Source organism: Corapipo altera, unplaced genomic scaffold (genome assembly GCF_003945725.1).
Source record: "Corapipo altera isolate COAL_440 unplaced genomic scaffold, ASM394572v1 0, whole genome shotgun sequence".
Taxonomy (NCBI): Eukaryota; Metazoa; Chordata; class Aves; order Passeriformes; family Pipridae; genus Corapipo; species Corapipo altera.
The window spans coordinates 54842620-54868731 of NW_020884872.1; the positions used below are offsets into that span (position 1 = coordinate 54842620).

General features: G+C 43.5%; 1 protein-coding gene across 1 annotated transcript in view; it reads right to left on the minus strand.

Annotated features, from left to right (window-relative positions):
- The window catches only part of FOXO1 (forkhead box O1), a 65458-nt gene extending 39919 nt beyond the window's left edge, over positions 1-25539 (minus strand). The window contains exon 1 of the mRNA XM_027647700.1: positions 24675-25539. Within this exon, the coding sequence (XP_027503501.1) occupies positions 24675-25274 (600 nt within the window). The 5' untranslated portion in view covers positions 25275-25539. The remainder of the gene's footprint in view (positions 1-24674) is intronic.
- Between the last annotated feature and the right edge of the window lie 573 nt (positions 25540-26112).

The window sequence follows — 26112 nt, forward strand, 5'->3', positions numbered from 1 at the left end:
TGTTGATACACATACAAAGGTAATTTCTTATTCTAAATTATCAGGCAGCTCTTCCTACTTACAGTCGCATGACCCCAGTGAAAGCACCTACCAACTACAGTTCTATCTCCAAATACTCGTTAATCCTGTTCTGGGAGAAGCTCTCTAGTTCTGCAAACAGCATAATCAAACTCTGTTCAAAACCTATGTTTTCCAGCTTTAACACAAGTTCAGGTCAAATTAAAAATATATATATATAACTGTTAAAGTAAATGACATTATCAACATAGTCCATATTATAAATAAAGGGTTAACAATACAAACTCTCTCTTCAATCTACATCACCTTAGTGTACTTTGTACAACATTTTCTCATACTGTGACTTTTCAGATTATATATGTCAGTATTTTAGCCTAGAATCCAGCATTTCCTCTCCATCTCGGAAAACCTGTGCAGACCCGTGGCATTGGTAGCTGACAAGCCTACAGAAAACAGGTACAATTTTGGATCCTTGGACAATTTAAGGAGAACTACACCAGTTGCATACTTCAGTTTCTCCTACATGCAAATATGGAAAGATTATTCTTACACACACTGGAGCTTCAGCACAGGTAGTGAAAATTCCTGGGCTCCTATGATGAACTGTTATACCTCCAATTTTGCCATTGCCAAGGAGACTGAAGCTATCAGACTCCCTCTGCTAAGTTTTAAACCATGTGATTTCTTGCATCCTGATTTTGGTAACACATTAAGTACCACATACTCCATAAAGATGATTTTAAAACAAAACACACAGCAAAATTTGCTATGGAAACATACCAAGCAGTTTTTGTGATCCCTTGCTCAAATCACTGCACAGCTAAGTGGGCAACCTGCATTGGTTAAGCAATCAATTATCGTTGCTTATTGTTGTTGCAACCAAAAAATATCAGATTTTGCATATATCCAATATTGCAAGACAGAAATGCTGCAACACTGGTGTACTTTCTGAGCAACCAGGGAGAAAAGAAACAAAACAGTAAAATATGTGTTGAATAGAGGATTTGATGGTTAACTACAGAATTCTGTTAAGAAGTAGTCTTCAAGAAGACAATAATGAGTAGTCCTCTCATCAAGAGAAGGCGGAAATATGCAAATAAAGGGTCATGCAAAGCCTAACTTCTTCAGGAGAATAAATAGCAAAAAGTTAGCTTTTATATGCACAGGAAAACTCATTGAATCTTGATTTAGTATTTGTACTCAAACCTGTACTCAGTATCTGGCAACCAAAAGATTATACAATCTCTGTAAGATGAACTCAACAGCAAACCTCAGCATAAGCTGAACTTTGAGGTTAACTTCTCCATCTTCCTCATAAAAAAGCAATTCAAACTCTTATGCACATAAGACTCCACATAAAATCAAGGGGCTAGGATCTTCAGCCATTTTACCTACAGTTTGTCTTTTGCAAGTAACTTTTGCATATGCTAAATGTGGAAGGGCACATCTGAATCACACTCCATTTGTTACTCACTGACAAAAACCAAGTCAGTACGAGGGTGTCTCAGCTCTGCAGCTCAGGGAATATATAGCCAGATATCAGATTAAACCAAATGACCAGCAAAAACCAACCTGTAGAATCACCAGTCACTTCCTCTCTCAGAAGCACCAGACCTCAAGCCTCTGCTGTTAGAGGAAAAAGTAATGAAATATTGGCAGAGCTCCTGTATGTGGAAGGAGTTACAGTACCCACCTGCATTCAAGACTCGTCCCTCTCATTGAGCAAACCTTCCTTCCTACCAATGCCCAGAGCAGGGCACTGGCTACACTCTTATTTTTGAAGACACTCTCAAAGTAGACATGATTTTCTGACTTACATTTCTACTTCTCTCATCTACTCTGTATGTCTGTGATTGAGTAGAGACATCCAGCCACAGATTGTCCACTGTGACACTTATCAAAGAGCAAGAGACAACCTAATGTGCTTAAATAGCTACATGGGAGGAGTCTTAGCTCATCCACTAATGAAGATCTCTATTCCTTTCCCAGTCATCTTTCAACATTTAGCTGTCACAGGGATGTGAATTTCACAGATGCCCTAGTCATCAGTAAATGCAATAAATAGGCTGATACTGAAGGAGTAAAGGACAAGATGATGTCACACACATCATAGGAAAAGGAGCATTTTAGGAGTTGGTTGGGCCAGTCAAACACTTGAATTCTGGTTACTTTTATTCCCAGGCCATAAAGTTTGAAGTTATTTACACAAGCATTAAACACAATGGGATAGATACTTTTACAAAAGAATGAAAAACCAGGACTTAGCATCCACAAATGCACCCAAGCATTTCTTAGGCTACACGCAAATGCAAGAATAAAGCCACTCACCCGATGGCAAAATACAGTTACCTCTAAGGTGCGATAAAGCAGCGGCTCCGCTTCAACACTGCAGGATTGTTTACAAGAAGGGAAATGAAGCCCAATTTCTCCAGCTGAAGCTGCAGAGGAATTCAAGGCAGGCAGAAAGTAATTATTCAGCTGGAGTTTGGCCAGGACAGTGGAGTTAGCACTGCTGTTCTCACAAACTGTATTGGGGGACTATGCAATGACCACCAGCACCGTCTACTGAGTCATCAGTGCCACTTCCCGCAGAACCCAGGTTCTCCTTGGAAATCTCCCACTTCTGGATTGAGCAAGCCTATCCCTGGTCAGTTTGGGAACAACACTGGACAAGGAGAAAGGGCGAGAAGTATAACTATTAGTGTCACTTTCAAGAGCAGTAAATTTTACATGGATTAAAAGGATGGAATCTTTATATATAGTAAAAAAGATAATTATAATGAAGGCATCTGTCTAGCTGGCACCACCTACAGCAAGACCTGCAAGCAGTAATTGTACAATAACAACGTGGTGTTTAGTGTGAGGTTTAGGACATTCTGCCAGAAAACCTAAAGTATCCAGGTTGTAAAACACTGTAATAAGTAGGTAATCCCCAGCCTGGCGTCCAAGTTACTGCCCTAACCTGTTCCTTATGATTATAAAATGTCTCAGTGTCAGCAGGTTCACTGTGAGTCAGAGCTGAAATAATAAATGGCTTATTCTCCATCCTGATGGAGGAAATACATCACGGCTCATTGTGGCTCACTTACTGAGGCTTTTTTTTTAAACAGGAAAATGTAAAAATAACCAAGTCATTCCGCCTTATTGCACTTATTTTTGATTAACAAAGCCCTTATTACAATCAAATTAGAAAAGAAAAAACAGCATGTTTTCAATAAGGTCTGCAAAAACAATACCTTAGGAAAAAATACAGAAGAAAAAATACTGCACAAACAGCCAAAGAATATGAAATTTGTGACAAATAGCCTCTTTGCCAAAGTGATTCCACCACTTGGCTTCTGTAAACAACAGGTTGCCTGATCTGAGGTAAAGGTCTAGACTCTAACCTTGATGGCACTTTTGCTCCCTAAAAGCTGTCTTTAATCATGTCCCAGTGTTCACAACACGCTCACAACTCAAGTCATGCGCTTGCACACTCAGGACCTCAAGCTCCAGAGGAAAACTGCTATCTCTTGCTTCCTGCATTGCTAGCAAACAAACAGTGCCCTACTTCTCTCAGGTCTGCCCCAACACTACACACAAACCACACAAAATGTACCCTTGAAAGCTATTAAGAGACCCATGAAACATCAGCACCCCAAAAATACTCATGCTTTATCTAACACAGAAATATATAATAGCAGGAGTACTGTAAGCGAGTTCTGCAATCAGTCCTTAAATCTTTTGTAAACTAAAAGAACAGTAACAAGTAGAAGAAAATAAGCATCATTATTTTATGGACTCAGCCAAAAAGTACAGACACCTTAAGATGACTATTTCAAGCTCAGATTTGGAGTACATGTATTTTTATACACATACAGAGTGGCCTACATACATAGAACACTTAAAACAACAGAATAATATAGAAAAGCCAGATCAATATAGAAAAATATATGAGCAAGTTATATATAAAAGTCTTAAACAACATCCATTTTCAAAAAAGAAATGAAAATACCTAAAATAGTAGAAAACACAAATAGACAGTATTTGCACAAATTATAAATGAAAAAATCTGAGGTGAATATCATGAAGACAGCCCTAGCTGTTTCCAGGGAAATATCTGTTTGAAAGGATTGCATGTTCTGTGACTGCATATTCAAAAGACACAGTAATTTACATTAGACATATAAAGAATACAAAATTCTTTGAATTACAATAACATGCACTAAGAATATAAATTTTCTACCATATTTCATGGTAGGAAAAAAATCCTGACATCTTTTTGCATTATATGTAGAAAAACAAGTTATAAACCAATAATTTAGACTGGAGTATGAAAACCAAATGTTAATTCCCAGACTACTACTGCTAATAAACTGGTAATCAATAACTACTAAGTTATTTATGACCAATACTGTACCAAAAATGCAGATTAAAGTACAAAGTCACTTTTAAAGCATTGTGTCTTGATTGCAAGTTTTTTAAATGTACAGTTTAAATGAATAAATTAACAATTTCCTTCTCTTGCATATCCCTTTCTGCAGCTTCTTATACATGCCTTAGTAACTCAAATTTATCATGACCTTTAAAACCTCAAGATCCTGTGGGTAACAGTGGCCAGGACTCAGAGCTACAGGACAGGCATTTTCATCCTATGCATGTTTGGCCATGCCAGAGTCTGCATGTGAGACACACTGTAGTGTTGGTTTCCACCCCATGCTGTTTTGTAGTTGAAAACCCTGAATAATTTGAGTTCTGTTCTGGTGCTATCCATCAACCCTAATTCTTGGCAGCTACTTAAAAGGACTAATGGTCTTGCAATGGAGTCATGGGACTTTGACTCATGGTCCCAGATTCAGCTCCTGGTTCCACCACCAGCCCCCACGCTGCTCTAGCCCTCTCCTCTGCCCTGTGCTCCTCCTCAGCTGCCCCACCACCACCAGTGAGGATGCCAAACCTCCTCTCCTCTTGGGCCTCCTCCTAGGCTTTAGATGATGTTTTGAAGGTTCTTGATACGTTCAAGGTTGCCTTTGCTTGCAGTTGCTCCTCTCAGTTGCCTTTGATAGAAATGCATGTCAAAATATGTGAAAATACTGTTGTGTGAAAGGTTGATACACTAAATCTACGCAAGCACAACAAACCATGTCATAGTTTCCTGCAGATTTACCCACATCACACCCCACACCACCATGTCCCCCACAGCTTCCCATGGGCATAACCTCAACCCCACAATCTGCACCCCTCTTCCAACTTTGCTACTTTCACTCCTTTATCTTTAGCAGCCCCCAAATACTGCAAGCCCCCAGTGAAAGGCCCCCAAACTCCACAGCATCCTTAAGCCCCTCCTAAACAACACCCCTTGGCGGGGTCCACCATGTCCAGAGTTTGGACTAGCCAGCAAGTTGCTATCCACCAGGAGGAAAACAGGAGATCCAAGCATGGTTACTTAACTCTTGAACTGAACCTTTTTTTTTTTAATTATGTTTTATGACATTCATAATAATGAATATTCCAATGATGAGCACAGAAACTGGATTCATTACTGCCTTGTGACTCATTAAAGGTTTTTTCTAAACTGAGTAAAGTTTCCATATTTTTTGGGCCACATCTCATATTAGAGCTACACTTGAAAAAAGTGTTACAAATCAAACAACTTCAATGACAACACTACAAAGAAGAACAAAACACCCAGCATTTGGAATGGCAAGAAATTAGGATTTATAAATATCCCCCAGATACATTTAGAATTTTTAATGCCTTTCAGACTTTGGACTTCAACCCTTAAACATACAGGAAGAATGTTTCATTTTAAGCTTCTGGACTTTTCTTTTTAATTTATTTCCGTTTCGGCTTGTGATGTGAACAGATCTGTTCAGTGACATTACACAGCACTGCTTCTGAAAGCAAAAGTCTGCTCTTTTCTATCCTACACCAGTAAGAGAAAAAAATCTCTTCCTTCTGACCCAAAGATCACAGAAAAGAATACATGTATCTAAAGACAAGACTTGCAGACAGTTGTCATAGCTTGTATTGAACAACAGAGTCGGAAAAAGCACACAAGTCTTGAAATACAGAAGCTTCTCCTTTAACTCTTTTCATTATTTTAATTTATTAATGAGAATATTTATTTTCTTAAATACCATTCATAACAAGCTATCTTCCTTATTAATTGTTTGTAACACTCATTTAATACTGTATCTTTTTCTTTTATTCTCATCTGCATTTACCATGTTAGTGAAGAACTGATGCTTCCAGGTAAAGATTGCATTTTTGAACTGATAGGAAATCCTATAAGGTCTTACGGTTGTAGTTTTTCTCCATAACAAACCCTCCATTACGTAGCAGATTACCTACCTTTAAGATATTCCTTTTCTTTGTGACACACATTGTCTTCTCTTTAGAAAGTAAAACTTTCCTAACTAAGCCTCAGCAAGAGAAAGCAGGATTTTACAAAGCAAAAAAACAGAAAAACACAACTCATGGCACTTACGATTTAACTCACATTTCAAAGAGTTCTCATTTCCTCTCTTGCCTTTTCTTATAAACACCACAACCAAAACACATTTGTTTGCTTTGGTTTTCAAAACTCTTCTACTCCAAAATATGAGAAAATTTCTCTGCAACCCACTGAGCTTACTGGCAAGTTATACCTTTTGTTCCATATCAAGATCTTTCAGCCTTTACAGACTTTCTAGACAGTACCAAACTTGCAGTTCAGATACACCTTACATCTGTCCTGGGAGTTGGTAAGCCCAAGGTTGATGGATGTCATGACAACCTCTGGCTCAAAGAACATATTTCACCACACAGAACTGGGACACATGGCATACTGCTGTGTATCCCTGGTCTTGCTTTCAAAATGGAAAAGGGTGACGACCCTCTTGGGCTCCATAGGCATGGAAGTTATGCTATTTATTCGAAAAAACCCACACCTATGCTGTGCGTGAATTGTGTGGTTGTGCTCAGCCTTTAAGAGCCCAGACTTCCCAGTGCTGGCAAGCAGGGAGTTAGGTGTGGGTTAAACCCCATGTATGACCATCACCTTTCCACCTCCTTGGAAGAGCAGACTGTTGCAACCACAAGTGAAACTCATGATTTCTCTAGTGACTAGGAGATAGTTGCTTTTTAATCCTTCTTACAGAACCTTCTTCCCAGTCCTTTAGTGGCCAGTGTGGTATAAGCAAGACGTCCAGAGCTTGGTTGCCAAATCAGTTTGTCAAACTATAGCCTGTATAGAGAGAAACCCAGACGTTTCAATGTCTGCACAACATGGCAAACTGGGCCAGTCCCCTATAGAGTCAAAATGCAAAGTCCTGAGATACCATCTTAGTCCCATGCACTCAGGACTATACCTAAAATCATGGTGTCTCCTAAAAGGAACTCTAGGGATGTGCAAAAGGGCTGTCTCCTTTCTTGGCAGTTATTCACTGTGCCTGATGAAGTTTCTCCTTGTGAACATTTAGAACAGGAACCTATTCTCGTTCACTGACTACCAATCCCAAATAGACCAGCCTCCTAAGCTAAAAGCAGACTACGTAACCCTCTTCATATCCACCTATCTTATTCCCCTTCTACAGTTACCCAAGGGCTTTTCTTGCAAGACCAACAGGTACACTTTGAATCACAAAAGTCAACAAATGGATAGGAACCACGAGACATAAATAAAGGCAACTATTAATCCTACAGTTAGGAAGGAACCTGCAGACAACCTCACCTGTTGTTCAGAAGAGGACTGTGGTGTCCACACCAGCTATTCAGTCGGGGGCAAAGGAGAAACCTCTATTTCCTACTTTAAAGCTTCAATGCTGCAGAGGAACCTCAGAACCTTAATTGGACTCTCGCACAACTGGTTTCCATAGCAGTTGCACACATGATCTTTAGGTTGCCAGTACAAAATGAAAAGTCAAATCTTAAACAGTAAGCAAAATCTGGTTTTCTTATTGGTGCAAACTATGTGAACATTAACACAAGATTTACACGGAAAACGGGTGTTAATGGGGAGAGGAAATATTCAGTACAGATATGTTTTGCTACTCTATTTCTATTCCTCATGTAATAAAATCTAGTGTAAGTGGCACTTAAGCAGATCAGCAGCACTAGCAGTGAACTTGGTCAGAAGTTTCTGACAATAAAAGCATATTCTAGCCTCTGGGGTTTTTTCCTTAAATTTGGAAGGAAGTTTAATATTTCAGTGTAACTCAGTCCATGTTACAGACATTTCTATGAAAAGGCACATGTCCTACAGCAAAGCTCATTTAACAGTCACTTCCCAGCAACAAACTTAAAGCCTTTGTTGGCAATTTCAATTTCTGCTCTGCATGATTCATTTATCCCTGGGATAGGCCTGAGCAAGGGATTCTCCCAGCAAAAGACAGACTAATCAAATTATTTCAACTCAGTCAGGTATTCACTTTATGCCATCCAGCCCTGATGGTAAAATTACTTGTAATAGCAGATCTCCCAACGTTAGAGGAAAAAAAATTATCTTCACAGACTAAACACTGGCTTAATCAGAGCCAAGAGGCAAAGTTCCTACAGTCAGAAAGACGTAAATGTTACCTTTTTCTCATTGTCATTCCTAACCTTTACGCTGCTGGAAAGTGGCTTATATACATATACACAAAGGTCTTTTCCAACCTAAACAATTCCATGTTTCTACGACATGCACCCTCATTTCAGACATGCACTAGACAGAACACAAAATCACCCCACATGCAAGGCAGCATTGCTACATTGCATTCCAGTGGCTGGCATGGAAAGGACAGATTTTTGTGAGATGCTGAAAGGTCCCAGCACAGTGGCCAGGACTGAGCAAAAAACCTGAAAAGGCTTGAGGCTTTCCACCCCTCTTTCTGAGCAAATGGGCCATCCACGTGTATCCAAACATACATACTCCAGAAGAGGAAAATTCTCCTTTCCATTTTCCTTGACCTCCAGCAGGGAAGGGAGGTAGAACTCAAGTTGGTTAACCCAAAATTTTATAGAGGACAGCACAGTAAGGTCTCTCATGCCCATGTCCCCTGTCTTGTGTGCTGCCATTAGGCAGGGACACCAGCCACTGGGCCACCACAGGGATGCTGACTCAAGAGCCAGCTCACGAAAACAAAGCACTGCCCTGGGCCACAGCTGCGAGTTCAGCTGGTGTGTTACTAAACCCTGTTGTTCAGGAGAACAACTGGAACAGTTTGGAAACTTCTACCTCAGAAGAAACCTCCACAACCACAGCACTGCCTTGGCTACCAGGTAGGTTAATGCAAAAGGCCTGAAGACCCTGGTGTAGTTGTATTTCATATCTCCATCATTTGTTGCTACTTTTATACATCATGCCTCGCTAAAGGCACCTAACCTCGTGATTTTTTGTGTCAGTTATCTCTTACCTCTCTCACCCTAAAAGATAATCTGAAAATTAAGAGGTTTAATGTACTTTCCCTTTAGCCTGGTTACTGAAGGACAAGCTGCAGCATTAGTTCATCTGCTGAGCACCTGCACAGCACGGCATGGCGGCTGGCTAGCAATGACAAGCAAAGGAAAAACCAGCTCTTGCCCCAGGAGTAGACAGGAAACAGGGGTAAAAGATCAAGCAATGGTGCCAATAACTATGGTGGGTTATTCTCTTCCTTTGCTCCCACCAACCCCTCTAAGCACCAACAGCTTTCATCTGTCTCCCTGAGGAGAGCCATTCAGGCCTCCACCTCCCCTGGTGCCCCTTCTCTACATCTGCCAACAATGTTCTTGCTCTCATCATCTTTGAAAATGGAAATATTTCTTCTCAGCTATACAGTTTTTGATGTTGACAGCTTTTATTTCACACATGAAGAACCTCCTGCACGCCTGAAATCTTGCCAGCCTTTTCCCATGGTTCCCTTAACCCTAAGAAAAGGCACTGCCTCCTATAAGAGCATCATGACGCCACCATCACCACTATTTCCTATGTTCTCAAATCCAATGCAGAAGGCAGTCACATGCTCCTGTTTATACATCCCATAATACAAGGCCGCTATTTATCAATAAATGCCTTGAGGTGCAGAGCAAAGCTCAAGCTAATAAAAATCTGCTGGGATAATCTGCTAGTGTTTCACATCAGCAACAGCAGTGGACAGGGAAAACTGAAGGGAAATTGTGGATGCAGCAGAGAGTGTCCAAAAAGTAAAGAGCAAAAGGTATTTGAAGAGTTGGGGAACTCTATAGCAGGGGCACCGATTATTAGTGGGACTAATCAGTTGCCAAATCCTCCGATTATAATTGGTATAACTATAAAAAAGATTATTACAAAAGCATGAGCGGTAATGATCATGTTGTAGATTTGGTCAACTCCTAAGAGAGTTCCTGGTTGTCCGAGTTCTGCTCGAATGAGAAGGCTGAGGGTGGTACTAATCATGCCAGCTGGAGGAAAAGGCAGCAGAAGTAGAGGTCCAACTTTTTTTTCCCTTTTTTTTTTTAAACTCAAATCCAAGGCGCTAAAGAATGACTTAAAAAATACACAGGCAAACAGATATACGCTATATTTTGCTCAGTAAATAACTAACCATTGGAACCCATGGCTGCAGGATAACTGCTGGGAAAATGACTTGCAGTGATTAAAAAAGGATTAAATGGGTTTTATAAGCAACAGTATCTGTTGTTAAACATGCTAAAATAAAATTACAAGAGTTAATAATCTGTTTGCTTCAGGGCATAAACTAATCCTCATCTAAGGGTAGCAGAGATCTGCTTGTATGTCAGCTCGATATCTGGTGCAACAACTCCCTTCCACAGGCAAGCAATCCTTGCTTTTAATTCCTGGCATTTAAAAATTGTCTTTCTTGCCTCAAAAAGAGAGCACGCTATTGCTCAGGCCTTCAACTGACCTCACATGATTAAGTGGCGTTTACTAGATACACCATTTCCTTGAGGGGAGGAGGTGAAATGCATGGAAAGGGAGGAAAACAGTTTAATTGCTCCACATTTCAATATTCTGTTCTCAGTTTCTTTAAATACAGTTGTCAGGGCACTAAAACCAAGCACAAGAGCTAAAATTATTATAAAAAGCTTAAAAACATGAACAAAGCATTAGTACTTTCTATTAGTACTTTTCAGTGCAAACAGTTCATCAGCCAAATCATTCTGTGAGAAAATTAGATGTTTGAGACAGGCAGCAAGGGAAGATTTTTAATGTCTTAGAACAGAAGAATTTACTCTGCCTGGTAATAATTAAAGCATTATCTAATATCATAGCTTGGTTCTCAAAGATGGAATAGGGTTGACGTACAAAGTCCTTGAGATTATGATTCCAGCCCTCTCCAAACCCAAATCTAAATTCATGAACCTTACTAACAGATTGGCTAGTCTCCCAGATAATTGCTTCTGGACAAAACACAAGATGGGACATGACGCGCCCAATGCTCCAGTGTGGTTATAAATTTTTGGTTTCAAACACCAGTTTGCACTTTCCCACAGGTAGGATGGCTGCATGCTGGGGACACTCCTCCCCTAGCTCAGGACAGCTCCTAGTAAAACAAGTCTTGAACATCAGCCCCACCGAACTCATTCCACAACTGACCTTTCCCTCTACACTGCCAGGCTACACCCACCAGTTTTATCTCTCTGTAAATGTTTTGTTACCATCTTTGATTTTTAGGGGGGGTGCAAATTATAGCTGGCTCGGTTTGATAACCCAAAAGATCAACATTTGAACTGTGATTTCAAAAAAGGACTTTGCAATTAATCACTTCAAGTCACTAGCAAGTCAGATCAAGCAAGTCCAATGTGCTTCTGCAAAGTTTGGCACTGATCACCCAAGAGAGCAGTATCAGTACTAGAGCCCCATGTTAAACTGATAACTAATGCAAGAAATATAAAATGCCAAAGGGGGGAAACTAAAAACAAACAAACAAAATAAAAAAAAAAAAGTCTCTGAAACTTAAATTAGTTTTACAAAGAATGCAAACATACCATTTCATACCACTGCATGTATATATTCCCTCTCCTCCCCTACTGCTGAAGCAGCAAACCATGCATGGCAGATGGCATGATTCATCTGAAAATTACTCTAGAAGCACTCTATTAGCCTCTAAGGAGTAAACTAGGATAAAAATATTCTGAATGTTAACTGAAAGTAGGCAGTTGTCATGAGGAGTCGTCAGGTCAGTCTTCTTGCTTAGTTTGCAGAATTTTCCTTTCAATCAGCAATAAGCACTACACATGAAGATAACATCACTTATTTGTTCTACCTATCAGGAATTAATATAGAAGCAAGAGAAGCAACTGCAGGACAAAAAGATTTGTTTTCCCACACATAAGTAAAAATGTACCAGCCACAGTCAGGCCAAGAGCCACAGAACGTAATGCTAACCATGGCCCCAGCCATTTCTGGTGAGATGGGATAGATTCGGTTTCTAGAGACTGCACATCTTAGCTAGGGGAGCAACTTTCCACATGCCCAGTAGCTGAATGCAAATCTGCTCAGTTGAAAACATTGAAGGGACCTCAGGAAATCTGTCCCTGCCCAAAGACATCAACAATTATGTCCACCACCCCATATGACACACAGAGTAACTTGCCACGGAAGTGACAAAAGGCCTGCATCACATTCAGTGTCAAGGCAGTCTTACCAAGCAGCCTGCCTTAAAAATTCAGTTAGAGCACTATAGTATCAGTCCCACTGCTTCACACAAAAGACAGGAGTCAGTCGTACTGCATGTCTTCTCGCAGAGGAATTAAAAACCATAGGAAGTAAGGAATTGGGTTTCCAGATGCAAGGAATACTGAGCACTCACTCACTGACCTGTTGGACTAGCACAGGTTGCCTCCAACTGAAACAATATCACTCATTTGAAAAAGAGAAACAAAAAACACACTTAGGTGGTTCAGATTATGCTGAGAATAAAAAACTCATTACAGTGCAGGATACTGCCCCGGGACTGACCACTGTAATTGCCTGGACTCTGAGCCCCAAGCTAAAAATCTCCTTCCCATATAAACAGTCCAAAAGAACTGATTTATTTTTCTGCTCCATCAACAATAATCCTCAGTCAACAGAAGCTGAGTATTTGCTGGGTTTTAATATGCAGGTTAACCAACCAGGGGGTGAAGCCAGTAACAGTTGCCCTCATCTTTGGAGAGAAGGTGGTGAAACTGTGCTTAATGTCATCTCTTCAAAAAGGTGTTTTCTACATATGTATACACTACCACGTCAGCCTTGTTGCATAACCAAGTTGTGCAATCATTGCAAATTCATTTACATCTTCATTTTTGTTTCAGAGCTCCAAAAAGGGGAAGGAGGGATCTCTGTCAAGGGATGGTGTGGACTTTGCAGAAGTCCTTGGTCACAGGAGGATAGTCTGAAGAGGGGTTGGAGGCAGTGGGAGGGCACCGGGACACCTTCACTAATGCCTCTGTTGCTCACCCAGAGCAGATGTTTGGAACAGAGTTTTAGTTAGAAACCTCAAAGCAAAGAATGACTTCATAGCATCAGGGGATGACTAGCGCTGGCTTGGGCTGCAAGCAGAGAAGATTATGGTTTCTCCTTTTAATGCTTATTACTATGTCATTGCCACAGAATTGTAAAGAAGAAAATGGCAAGAGTGCAGTATCAAGTTTTCATAGACTGAACAAACTGGATTATTCAAGAGTGACTCAAGTTTCCTAACAAGCACGGAAAAGCCGGCATTAAGATAGTATCTCTTGATTTTCCCAAAATCAATTGCAACAGGCTGCACTTTTAAATTCTGCTTTAAACTCTTATCCTTGTTTGTATTTCAAGAAGGTATTTACTGGATTTACTACATTTGTATATAAGGAGGAGACAACACATCAAAAGTACCAGAGACCAGACCCTAGATCAGCACTAAAACTCCACCAACTAGAATATATACTCAATGTTGAGTTCAGCTTGCAGTAAAGGTAAACCCTCAGCCATAAAGATCTGACACCATAGTTTTACTTGGAGGTTGTGTATATTCATCAAGGAAAAAGGAGAAATAAGGCAAAAAAATTAATCCCCCAACTTGACCCAAAGGTGAAAGCTCTTGGTTCAACTCTATCCATCCAACTCGGAGGTTTACAGACATCGTGCCACCTGCATTTAAAATGCTGAACTGCCTTCCAGTTCTGCCTTAATTTCCAACTGAATGATGGCAGGGACAAGATACTATAACAGTTGTGAGAAAGTAAAGCTGCTCTGAGTTAAGCATGCAGCCACACTCTGGGTTTTCACATCTAACAAAAAAAAGTATACTTTTTTGGTATTGCTTCCTTCACTATAGATTTCTCAATATTAATCAAGATCTAAATATATCTAACTAGATAAAAATATATAGTGCATTTTTATTTATGTCAAAATTATATAACACGATTTGATCAGATCACATATGAGGCTGCATCCTCATCCTGAATTTCAAATACCTTCTGGTTTGAGCTGCAGACCTGTCTGCCAAGCAGAGCTCAGCTCAAAGAGTCAGGGCTGAAGCAGGACAAGCGTAGCACTGTCAACAGGCAAACAGCAACTGCAAATACCTTACTAGCCTCACCTGGCTCTGGCAACTGAACCTTCCTAAAAGTCACTACAAAGTTCATTAAAAAAAAAAACAGTAATAATAATGAATCTAAAAAAACCTAGTAGTAATAACGAATCTAATCAATAAACATTTACCTGGGAACAACATTTCATAGAATCACGGAGTCATAGAATGGTTTGGGTTGGAAGAGACCTTAAAGGCCATCAAGCTCCAACTCCACCACCACAGGCAGGGACATCTTCCACTAGACTGGGCTGCTCAAAGTCCCATCCAACCCGGCCTTGAACACTGCCAGCGATCGGTCATCCACAACTTCTCTGGGTAACCTGTGCCAGTTTCTCATCACCATCACAGTAAAGAATTTCTTCCTAATATCTAATATAAACCTACTCTCTTCCAGTTTAAATCTTTCACTTTAGCACAGGCATTGGTTTCCTCACCTGAACCTCCAGAGACACTGAAAGATGTTACTGAGGAATAAAGCCAGCAACACAGTATCCTCCAGAGAGCCCAAGGGATATACCTTAACTGATTTAAGTAGTGAGGTATCTATTTAGTGAATCACTACAAACTTCTCAGGTAACTGCAAAGAGGAAATGTGATTCCTTTCCTTGACCTCCTCTTCACACCTGAGCAGCAAGCAGAAAAGTACCCACAAATGCACCTGGAAGACAAGCATTTCAGCAGGACTCTGCTGGCAGGCTTGGCTCCTGCACGAGGCAGCTGCCAGGTCACAACTCACTGAAATCTGCACAGCAGCACTCTGCCAGCATTGAGGCAGAACCCAGGCTCTAGGCTTTCCCAAAAAGCCTCCTGCTCACACCTCCCCACACCTCCCAGTGCTTGCACATGAGAGGGCTGCTAGGGGCAGCTGGGAGCAGCCCTCAGCCCCACAGTGCTTGGATGCTGGAGCTTCATAGGGCAGTCCTGCAGGGGAAGGGTGCGAAGCGACAAGGAAAGAAGAGAGGGACTAACCAAACAGTCACAAGTTACACCTGGTAATTGCGCTTTTCCAGGCATAGACAACAACAGCAGGTATAATTCCTCTTCCCTCAGAGCACTACCAGGATGCCTTCAGAGAGCCAGGTTTTCTGGAAGAAGGGGCTTGGGGGGTGGCAAATAATTATATTTAATTTGAAGGTTCACATTTGAAGAGAATATTTTTGGAAAGAGAAATCAACACATTAACAGTGAGCAGGAGCACAGAGCACATAATCCTTTCACATCGTGACAGGAGAGAACTGCGGAGGCCTGTTATGAAGCATGTCTGAATAACAGCATCTTCATTTTTTGAATATCTAATTAGGAGTTTCTATATATTGCAAAGCATTGCTATAAGATATAATTTAGTTGGCAAACACTAAAGATCTCTTAGTCTGTAAGTATGCTTTTGGCAATCAAAATTCAAATCTGGATATATATCCAAGATCTGGATGGCACTGGTACCTTTTTTTTTTTTTTTAATTCTAACAATTACAATCAAATTAGCAGATTAGTTAAAATCAGTTTTAAGCATATACAAACTACAAGCAAATGAGCCTACACCACCACAACAACAGTATATTTTTGGATTATTAGTATCCTTACTCCTGTTAGCAGCTCCAAATACATTTAACACATATTAAAGGGCACTAAAAATCTAAGAAGGCTACAGATGCCAGAACTTAGCACCAACTTGAAACTCACATATGCCAAAAAAACATTTGCAATTGCACTAATTCCCACTGTGGGAACTGAAAGGCAGATTCATATAACACAATGGGCAACAAATCCATTCCTTTAATTTCAGTCGCCAAATTTTAATTAATTTCCATCCAGGCAAACATTTCTGCTGATCTTGCAGGATGTAAGCTCATTTGCACAATAAATGCGGTCTAACAAGTCACCACATTTATAGCAAGTTGCTTCAGTCTTATCTAACTGCATAGTTTGAAAAGTCAGTGATGGGTAAGTGAAACCCCACCCACGTCATAGTTTCTGGAGTCAAGCACAAGAAAACTGAAGAAGTCGCTATCTTCCCATTGCTAGTGAGACCACCACCAGCATATTGAAAATTAGAGTCCATATTCTGAATCATGTGTATACTCCTTATTCAGGAAGGGAAAAAAACATGCACTTTGATTTTCTCCTACAAAATTAATGTCCATATTCCAATGCCCCAGAGCTCCCTTTTCAATAAATCAATCAAACTCAAAGACTCTCTGCTGTATAAACTTACATAGGTCAGCATATAAGCAAAATGGCCACAAGTTCTGCCTGTGTCAGGAGGCACATATCACTACAGCACTAAAGCAGACACCACCGGGAGGTGGATCTGCCAGCAGAATGGGAAAGTGGGGCAGCTCAGGACACAGCCTGTGCATAGCAGCTGCTGCCCATCCACATGTGGCCAGCTCCAACACAGAAACTTATGGCCAGGTCCAGGCAACCAGGAGTGGTGTAGGGCCCTCCCTGACACAGTACTTCTGCTCACTTGCTACCTCCTCCTCTGCAGCATCAACAGTGGAACAAGAGAGCGGTGCCAATAGTGCACGGCTACCAAGCTGCAGGTCAGCCTCACCAGCAAGCAGCTGCTCTCTGCATCTCCTGTCCTTACGAACCTTCAACTTTGCCCAAAACTACAGTTTCCATGGAGAGCACAAAGGCTGCTCACACATATCACTCCATATATACACACCATTCATTTCATTAAAAAAGGTTTTAATTTCCTTATTTCCACGCACGATGAACATTTCATTCTGGTAGTAGCTAAATTACAGGAGGGGTGTCTCTAACATTTTCAGAGGGAGACACCAACATGCAAGAAGCAGAGAGCAGCCCACTTCAACATTTCACATCCTGGCACAGAATCATGGAGGCCTGGCGCTAAGCAGCCTCTGAACAATATTTTAAAAAAAATTAAGATGCTAATTAAATAAGAAATCTTATATATTGCAAAGCACAGCTAGAAGATGTAATTTAGTCAGCAAATACTATGGGTTAAAGGTATCTCTGCTTGCAAGCACTTTTTTGGTAATCAGTCCAAATTTACATCTGAATATGTACTATTTCAGAGACCATATCCCCAGTACGTTCTCTCAAGTACGCATGTGCCAGGCCTCAGAACCTACACCTCTTAGACCTCTGTATCAACAGCTTTGACAAAATTAAAAAGGAGCCCCTCATGCTCACACCAACACAAGCCTAGATTGCACACATCAGTAAAGCACTTGGAGAAACATAGGCTACTTAGAAATGCAATCACAGCCATCCCTGGCATGCTGTCTTGAAGCAGCAACAGGACTGAATGCAATTCCAGCTGCATGGATTCCTAGCATTCCCAAAAACTAGATTTCTAAGATTAGAACAAGAGAAGACTTGTACCTTTAAGTTTAATTAACTCTAGAATAAGATGTCTTTTCAAACAGAACTATAACATCATTGATACTATGCAGTGATGCAAGATGCCTTCAACAAAAGTAAGCTGTCTAAGATAACCTAGTGTTGCCCTCCACTACTCCAGCGATTCGTAATCTTTGTCTGACACGGCAGCTGTCAGAGTCCCAGGAGGTTTTAAGTGACTACATTTTTAAAGCTAGAGCCACTTCTGGTCCCAGGTACCACAAACCAAAGCATTGCTAAACCTTTACCATATGTTCAAAACTTAACACATTTGCCTCCTTAGATATCACTTTAAACAATCTAGTAAAGACCAGTATCCACTATTGAAATCTAGAACAAGCATGAGGCCTAATGAAGTTCTTAGAAGATAATCATCAACCCAGTAAAAGCAGCTGACTTAGTTCTTTTTATTCCTCCACCTTCTACGTTAAGAATGAAGACCTACCAAGAAACCTCATGATACAGCTGCTGCACTGCTCACTTAACACATCTGCATATTACAAACAGGAATAAAGCACCTTTGTTGGATGAACACAAGTGATTAATGTTTACTAAGGATATTTAGAAATAATAGTTAAATGTGAATAGCACGTGTCCTCATAGATCAATTCAATTCATGCTGAAGTTCTCTACAGAACAACAGAGATGCTGTTCTTCTAAATGTGAGTCTTCCCAGTGCACTTTATATTTCTGAAGTGCAACCTGCCATCATGAAGAGCAGTGTTTCCCCAATATTTAAAACCCATTTTGGCAACCAGACTTACAAATAAAATGCTAAAAAATTCATTAAAATATTAGTATGCACTACCATATGCTCAACTATGACTAGCTGCAGCCAGCATCCGTGAATTTGAAGTTCCTTCCTCACAGGAGTTGACAATAAAGTAAATATATCCATCCTCTACATATTTCTGAAAGAGGAAAACAGTAAACTATTTATTAGGTTATCTTCACTATGTCTTACTTTATTATTCATTACTCAAGGTTATAAAATCATTTCCATTAGGAATCCTTGTTTCATATATGAACTTTCTCCCAAAACAGAAGGGGCTGAGGGTTGAATCTCTGTAGCCACAGCCTTACATATTTCACAAACCTGTGGCTGCAAAATGTATCTGCATTTTTACTCCTAAAGCCAAGCACTCATTTTACAATATATTCACCAGTTGAGTAAACAGAGATGAACATATTTAGATATCATTATGCTTTGAAACTGAAAAAAGCCTGAGTAGACATCTCAAGACTACATAATTTCAGGAGTCTTATTAAAAAACCCAAAATATTACCTATTTTATTGTTGATCATTGTATTAAAAAAAACAAACAAGAAACAAACCACCTCACATACCTCACCTAAACGTTTTGTATCTTGTACCACATTGCTTCCCCTTTCCATCCCAGGCAACAAAAGCCCCAGTTCTTGAAACCACCAATTTCACCAATAACTTGTAAAACCATGTAAGTGAAGCAAAAATAATGTTAATAAGGAAACAGCTGACTGTGCCACAAAGAATACATGGCAAAGAGAGCAGTTACCCCATTTTTGTATCGAAGTTCTTTAAAGTCAGGCACTTCAAGAAAATTTAGTTCATTATGTCAGTATACAAAGCCACTCGCATGTTTTGTTTTGTTTTGGTGTTTAGTCTTACTTATAATCTTACAAGTAAATGAGCAGATATCAGAGCAAATAGAAAATGGGCAAAGAAAATTAAAAGACAATTAACACATAATTCAAGGCCCTGATGGGAAGCTCAAAACCACTGATGAACACTGGGGCACATTGGACCAGACGGCACAACCCACTGGCAATGGGCGTATCTTGAGCATCCCAGCTGCTGAGAGGTGGCTCAGTCTGTCCTGGTCTCGGCCTGCCTGCAGGACAAGGCCAGGGAAGCCCACCCCCTGCCCCAAAAACAGGGCAGCATCATATAGGTTTGAGGCTAGAACAGACTTTTTTCTTCAAGCAAGAGCTGAGGTCAAAAGGACAAATGTAACAGAAGAAACAAAATTTAAGTTTAAAAGGAACAAACAGTTAAGGGTTTGTTTCGATAAACGTTGTGATATAGCTTCGCCATGAGTTACTCAGGCACAAGCAAGGAGAACACCTTGCACCTGCAAAGACTAAGTTGAACTTTCATATCTGAAACTAAGCAAAGTGCAAGCTGGTGACTCACAGACGACGTAGGCTGCTACAAGAGACATTTTGTTGGCAGCAAGCAGGTATGCAGGACACGAAATAGTTTTCTCCCAACAGGGTCGGCAGAGGTTGGAACTGGCGTGGCCATTTCTCTGAGCATGCCCCAGCTGAGGCCAGGTGTCATGGCAGAGCAAACTCAACTACAGCTTCCAGCTGTTGAGGCTATTACTAGTGCCACATATAAAAAGGTATGACTGTAATAGCATTTACCTTGACAGAATCCATAAACAGAAAACCAAACATACACACTTGTATCTGCATATGTATGTGTGTGTGTTGCATGTATGTATAATATAATGCATGGTGCTGGGTGGGGGTACAAATCACCTAGGGAAACATCTAAAGGGACAGAGGTAAATGACTACAGGTATGTAATCAGTACTGAGGGAATACACAGCAATTAAACGCAAACTTCAATTCAGTTGAGCACAATTCAATTGTGTTATTTCCACCTAAAAATAAAAAAAAAGTATAATAAAAACCTCACAAAGATGATAGTTAAGGTCCCTTCTAATCCAAACTAATCTATGACTGTGATTCTATATAGTCACTTTAAATAAATCATACAAATTTTCACAATTTAAATTGTTCATTATCTAAATTCAAAAGCTTCAAACAGCTTCATCGAAGATTATTCTTGATTTCTCAGCCTTTCTAACATTTTTTTACTACATGTGGCTTTCAAATCAAATACACCACAACCCAAAATTCATTTTGCACAGAGACCAATCCACTACAGAATAGAGTGCTGACCACCAAGTACTCCTGTGGTAAGGCCATGTCCCATGCCTGTTTTGTCCTCAGGCTTTGAAGCTTACATACACTCATCCTTCTGCAGCTAGATATCTATTCTCATTCCTTCAATAATGGTAACAAATGCATTTAGGTGATCAAGTTTCCTTGGGACTAGAAGTTGAGGAGGTATACATGCTCATTTGACCTTAGCACCTGCCACTGTGAAAAATCAACAACACATCCACCAACAGATGAGTGACACCAAAACTCCATGTTTTCTATTTAAGAAAGTTACAGGTTTTTATTTGAACCCAGGCTAAAAGGATGAGACCATTCAAGGAAGCTTAACTGTGACAAAACCTTTACAATAAATCCCCACGCTTGTCATAAAGCAAAGACATCATGAAATATGCACATCACAGAGATGTTTTATATATGATGATTAGCCAAAAAGCTATCAGATTTAAGTAAAGGAAGAGCTATCTACAGGTGCTTTGAAGTTCTTCTCTCTTGTCTCTCAAGTCCTGTGTCTCCCACTATCACAGGAAAGGAAAAATGTTGCTTTCACTTGACTACTACTAGGAGAAAAGTTTCATTCTTCCGTGCAACTTGCACAACAATTTCTTTGTTATCTCTGAAACACATCTTGTTCTTGGCTTCTGCTTTCTCTGAGCAACACCAGTCGCTATCGGCACTCATTCACAACCAACAACGAAGCAGGTCTGGCAGAGCACATCTCAAGTGCTTCATTCAAGGCAGCTACACCATGGGAGTTCATGGGGACTTTGCTCCCTTAGAGTTCATAAAGCAGAGTTTGTGACAAGAAAGTCTGGAATGAGAACAATTTTACCTACTTAAATAAGCTATTAATAATTTTATGTTAATACCTTTAGCTTATACCCTTATTTTAAAAGTAATTTTTTAATGTTTTTATTCTGAATAAATTGGATGCTATTTCAAGCTCCTAACAGATCATGTTGCCACTTTGGAACTTCTTTATTCAGTAAAAAATGAAAAAGCATCTCAACGTCAGGTATTAAATCAGGACAGTACATACTCACAAACATTTAGCCCTCATTTTCTAGGTAAAAGAAACACAGCAGAAAGTGTACATTCTTTTTAAGTTCTCGTGTGTTTCATATATTTTTTGTATAATTAGAAAGGTGCTTTATTGCACTCATAAATATGCAAACCCCAACAAGACCAAGTATCTCGAAGTTTTACTTAAGGGGAAAAAAAATACCGCCTCTTTCTCAGACTGCGTCACACCAGTGCACAGTGTACTCCCAGCCCTAAGTCAGTGCCAGGCTCTAACGCGAACCCGCGCTCCTTCTCAGACTGCGTCACACCAGTGCACAGTGTACTCCCAGCCCTAAGTCAGTGCCAGGCTCTAACGCGAACCCGCGCTCCCTCTGTCAGCAGAAAAGTCGGTTGCTAATCTGTGCTCATCTGCCGAGCGATGTTCCTCCTCTGCGGGGCCCTCCGCTGACTCAGGCTTTGCTCTCAGCCCTACGCCTGCACCTACATCAGGTCCCCAGACCACGAGCGAACCAACAGCTCCCAAACTGCAAAAAATAAAAATAGTCGTTTCTCAAGATGAGCCGTGGAGAAGTGGGGATAAACAAGGCAAACGGGCTGCACGCCTCAACCAGATCGGTTATAGCATTGACACCCAGTGGCTGCTGGTAACTAAACCTGAAAGTGTGTTTCAGAAATGCCACGCTTACTTAGCTTAAGTGGTAAAATCTGCAAGTATGTAACTTTCAGGGCAGCCTGGCAGTGATGCAGCCAAAGGAAGGGATGAGAGCAACATGAATCCAATGCATAAAACAATGACTATTTAATTATGGAAGGAGAGTACATTTGTATTTACCTGCCAGCAGTGGCAGGGTACGTACTGCACTGTACCAGAGGGTACTACAGCCAAAAAACATACCAGTAACAGCTCTCCCTGTCATAGCAGAGGTATGTGAGCATAGGAAGAGCTCTATCAGAGGGAGGTGTGCAAAACTTCTTCCTTTCTGAAGCACCACAGGACGAGCAGCAATAAAAATAGGAAGAGCCTAACAAGTTATACAGCTATCGGTGTTTCTTATTTGCTCGCTTGAATTTGGGAGTTCTTTTATTTTGGTTTGTTTGGCTTTTAGTTCTCTTCTACTCCTTCTGAAAAAGCACTTAAAGAGACTAAAATACCACTGGAAAAAAAAAAACCAGCATTTCCAAGTGACAAGTTACCTTATTTAAAAGTTGTCAGCTATCAATCACTTCACTCCTATTAAAGTTTTTCATGACAGATATCTTCAGACAATTATCCTTAAAATTTTTTTAGTCAAACACATCGATAGAAACTAACAAACGACTTTTACGAGCCTTAAAAGCCTTCAGCTAAAATGAGTTACAGATCAATCTGCATTGCCTTAGTAGGATGTTGCTTACCTCTAAAAAAAACCCAGGACTTTACAAAAATCGGATGTAACAGACATTCCTAGCGACGCAATTAAAAACACATAAATACAGGATTTGAGTTGATGCTTTCTTTTTTTTAAAAAAAAGGTAAATAATACAAATACTTCAAAGCGAAGCAAAGAGTTCAGCTGGCCCTAACTGGAACTAAGTCAGGAACACAGCAGAACGCGCCGATGCCGTGCTGGGTGCGTGCACCTCACGCATTTACTGCCATCCTCGCAGGGCAGAGGAGGCTCTGCCTGTACGCACACGGCAAAAACTCGCTCTGACACTCTCATGCAACAGTGTCACGAAACCCGGCATGCTTCTGCCGCACATAGGGGCATGGGTGGGTGACACGTTCTCGACAGAGGCCTCGGAGGAAAGAGGACTGGTTCACAGCAGCGTTAAGACTTTATCACCCATTGGGAATACAAAGCTGAAGGGTACCACGGGCCTGGCACTGCCACACAGCCCCACTGGAAGCTTCGCCTGGCTCGCCCTCCAACCGTACGGGGGGCAGCCGGTGCCCACGGGGCCACTAGGGACCTGGCAAACGGGTCCCCCAGGAGCCGGGGGTGGCAGCGCCGCAGCCGGCCCCACCGCCTGGCTCTGGGCAGCACCGGCCGCTCGGCTCCGGCCGGCGCGGGACTGAGCACAAATCCCGGCCGCCAACAGGTTGCTCCCACTGGTCTGCTGCGACGGCAGGAACCGCGCTGCGGGAGGGAGGGAGAAGCTCCGTCTCACCACGTAACACGAGAAAGACGCTCCCGCAATCCAAGTTTAACAAAGCCATCACGACAAATATTGCGGCTTACTCATTAAACACACGGTATTTCTGCAACCCTTGTCCTGCCTCCGCTCTTTCCCCATCCCTGTTTGCCTCTGTCCCGCTCCGCCGCCCGACGGCAAACCCCTGCCGCGCCGGCACGGACTGGGGCCGGGCAGCCCCAGGGGCCGCGGCGGTGCTCCCATGGCCACCCCCAGCACACGGGTGTTGAGCCCCGGCCCTGCCGGCCGCCCCAGGGGAGCAGGAGGCGGCGGCGCTCCCGCCGGGTTTGCCCGGGGACTGCGCCGTGACACCGCGTGAACTTTTGCTTTCGGCGGGGCAGGGCTGGCGGGGGGAGGAGGGCGGAGAGCAGGGGGGCGGCTCCGGCCCCTCCAGCGCCCCACCGGCGGGAGGGCTACGACGTTTTTTTTTTTTCTCTTAGGAGTTTTCCCTCTGGAAAGGTGGAAAAAGAAGTAAAAATGTAAGGTTAAAAGCAAAGCGCGGAGCCGGACCACTGCAGGCTGCGCGGCGGGCAGCGTGCAGCCGGGGAGAGCGGAGTGCCCGGCCGCCTGCAGCGCTGCGGCTCCTGCCTGCGCGGCAGAGGAGCCTCCCGAGACCCCCCTCCGACGGGGCGTCCTCCACCACCCGCCCCTCACCTTCCAGCCGGCCGAGCTGTTGCTGTCGCCCTTATCCTTGAAGTAGGGGACGCTCTTGACCATCCACTCGTAGATCTGGGAGAGGGTGAGCCGCTTCTCGGGGGAGCTCTCGATGGCCTTGGTGATGAGGTCCGCGTAGGACAGGTTGCCCCAGGCGTTGCGACGCGACGAGCTGCTCTTGCGGGGCTGCCCGGCTACGGGGCCCGGTGACAGACCGGCCACGGGCGGCGGCACCGGCGGCACCGGCGGCGGTCCCGGCGGGTGGAGGCGGCAGCCGGCCTCGGGCGCCGGGAAGTCCCCGCAGCGGCAGGCGGCCGCCTCCGGGGGGGCAGTGGCGGGGGGCAGCGACGCGAAGTCCTCGCTCTCCTCTAGCAAGCTGAGGTTGCTGATGAAGTCGGCGCTCAGCGCTCCAGAGGCGGCGGCCCCGGCCGCGGCCCCGGCCGCCCCCTCGGGCTGCCCGCCGCACGACGGCGCCGGGCTGGAGGTGGCCGAGCTGGGCGGGTTGAACTCCGGCCGCGGCAGAGGCCAGGTGCAGGAGCGGGGCCGCGGCAGCGGCTCGAAGTCGGGGTCGATGTCCACCAGCTGCGGTGCTTCGGCCATGGCGGGGCCGGGGCGGGAGCGCGACGGCGGCAGCAGCAGTGGGGTGACTGGGGCTCAGCGTCGCCGCCCCATGCAGGCTCCGGGCGTGGATCGGCGCGGCACCGACGGCGCGGCCGCCAACTCTCCTGGCCCCGCCGCCCTAAACCTCCGGCCTGACCTCCTGGCCCCGCCGCTCTAAGCGCTGCCCCTGCCCGGTTCCCGGATCCTTGCCCTCCGCGGCAACTGCAAACAGAAGCGACCCGGCCGCCCGGCGCACACCGACTGGAGCGACCGCCCCGCGCGGGCCCGCCTCCAGCCTTCCTCCTCCTCCTCCTCCTCCTTCTCCCGGCGGGGAGGGACGGCCCGCGCCGCGCCAATGGCAGCGCCGCACCGCCCGCCCGCCTCCCGCCGCGGGGCCGGTTTGGCAGGAGGGTGTCGGTGCCCCCGTGCTGTGTCTGGGTGGTTTTTGTTTTCCGGCGGCGGAGGGGGGTGAGAAGCGGCGGACGGCGGTGCCCCCCGCGGCCGGGGCTGCCCGAAAGCAGTAACTGCCTGCACGGCGAACCGCGGGGGATTGCCACGGAAAATGCACCCGCGAGTGTTTCTACCGCAGCCGCTGCCGGCGGGGTCCTGCCGCCCGCATCGACGGGCCCGGTGCCTGACGCCTTCGGGGATCAGCAGGGGCCGGGGAGCATCCCTCGGATGCAGCGGGGCGGCTGGGGGAGTGCACGGAAGCGGGGAGGGGATGTTCCCACCAGCATCCCGGCAGCGCTGGCTCCGAGCGGAGCGCTCCTACTCCCCGTCCGCCCGCCCGCCCCGCGGGGGCCCTGGCAGCCCCCGCGCACGGGACCGGGGGCTGCGA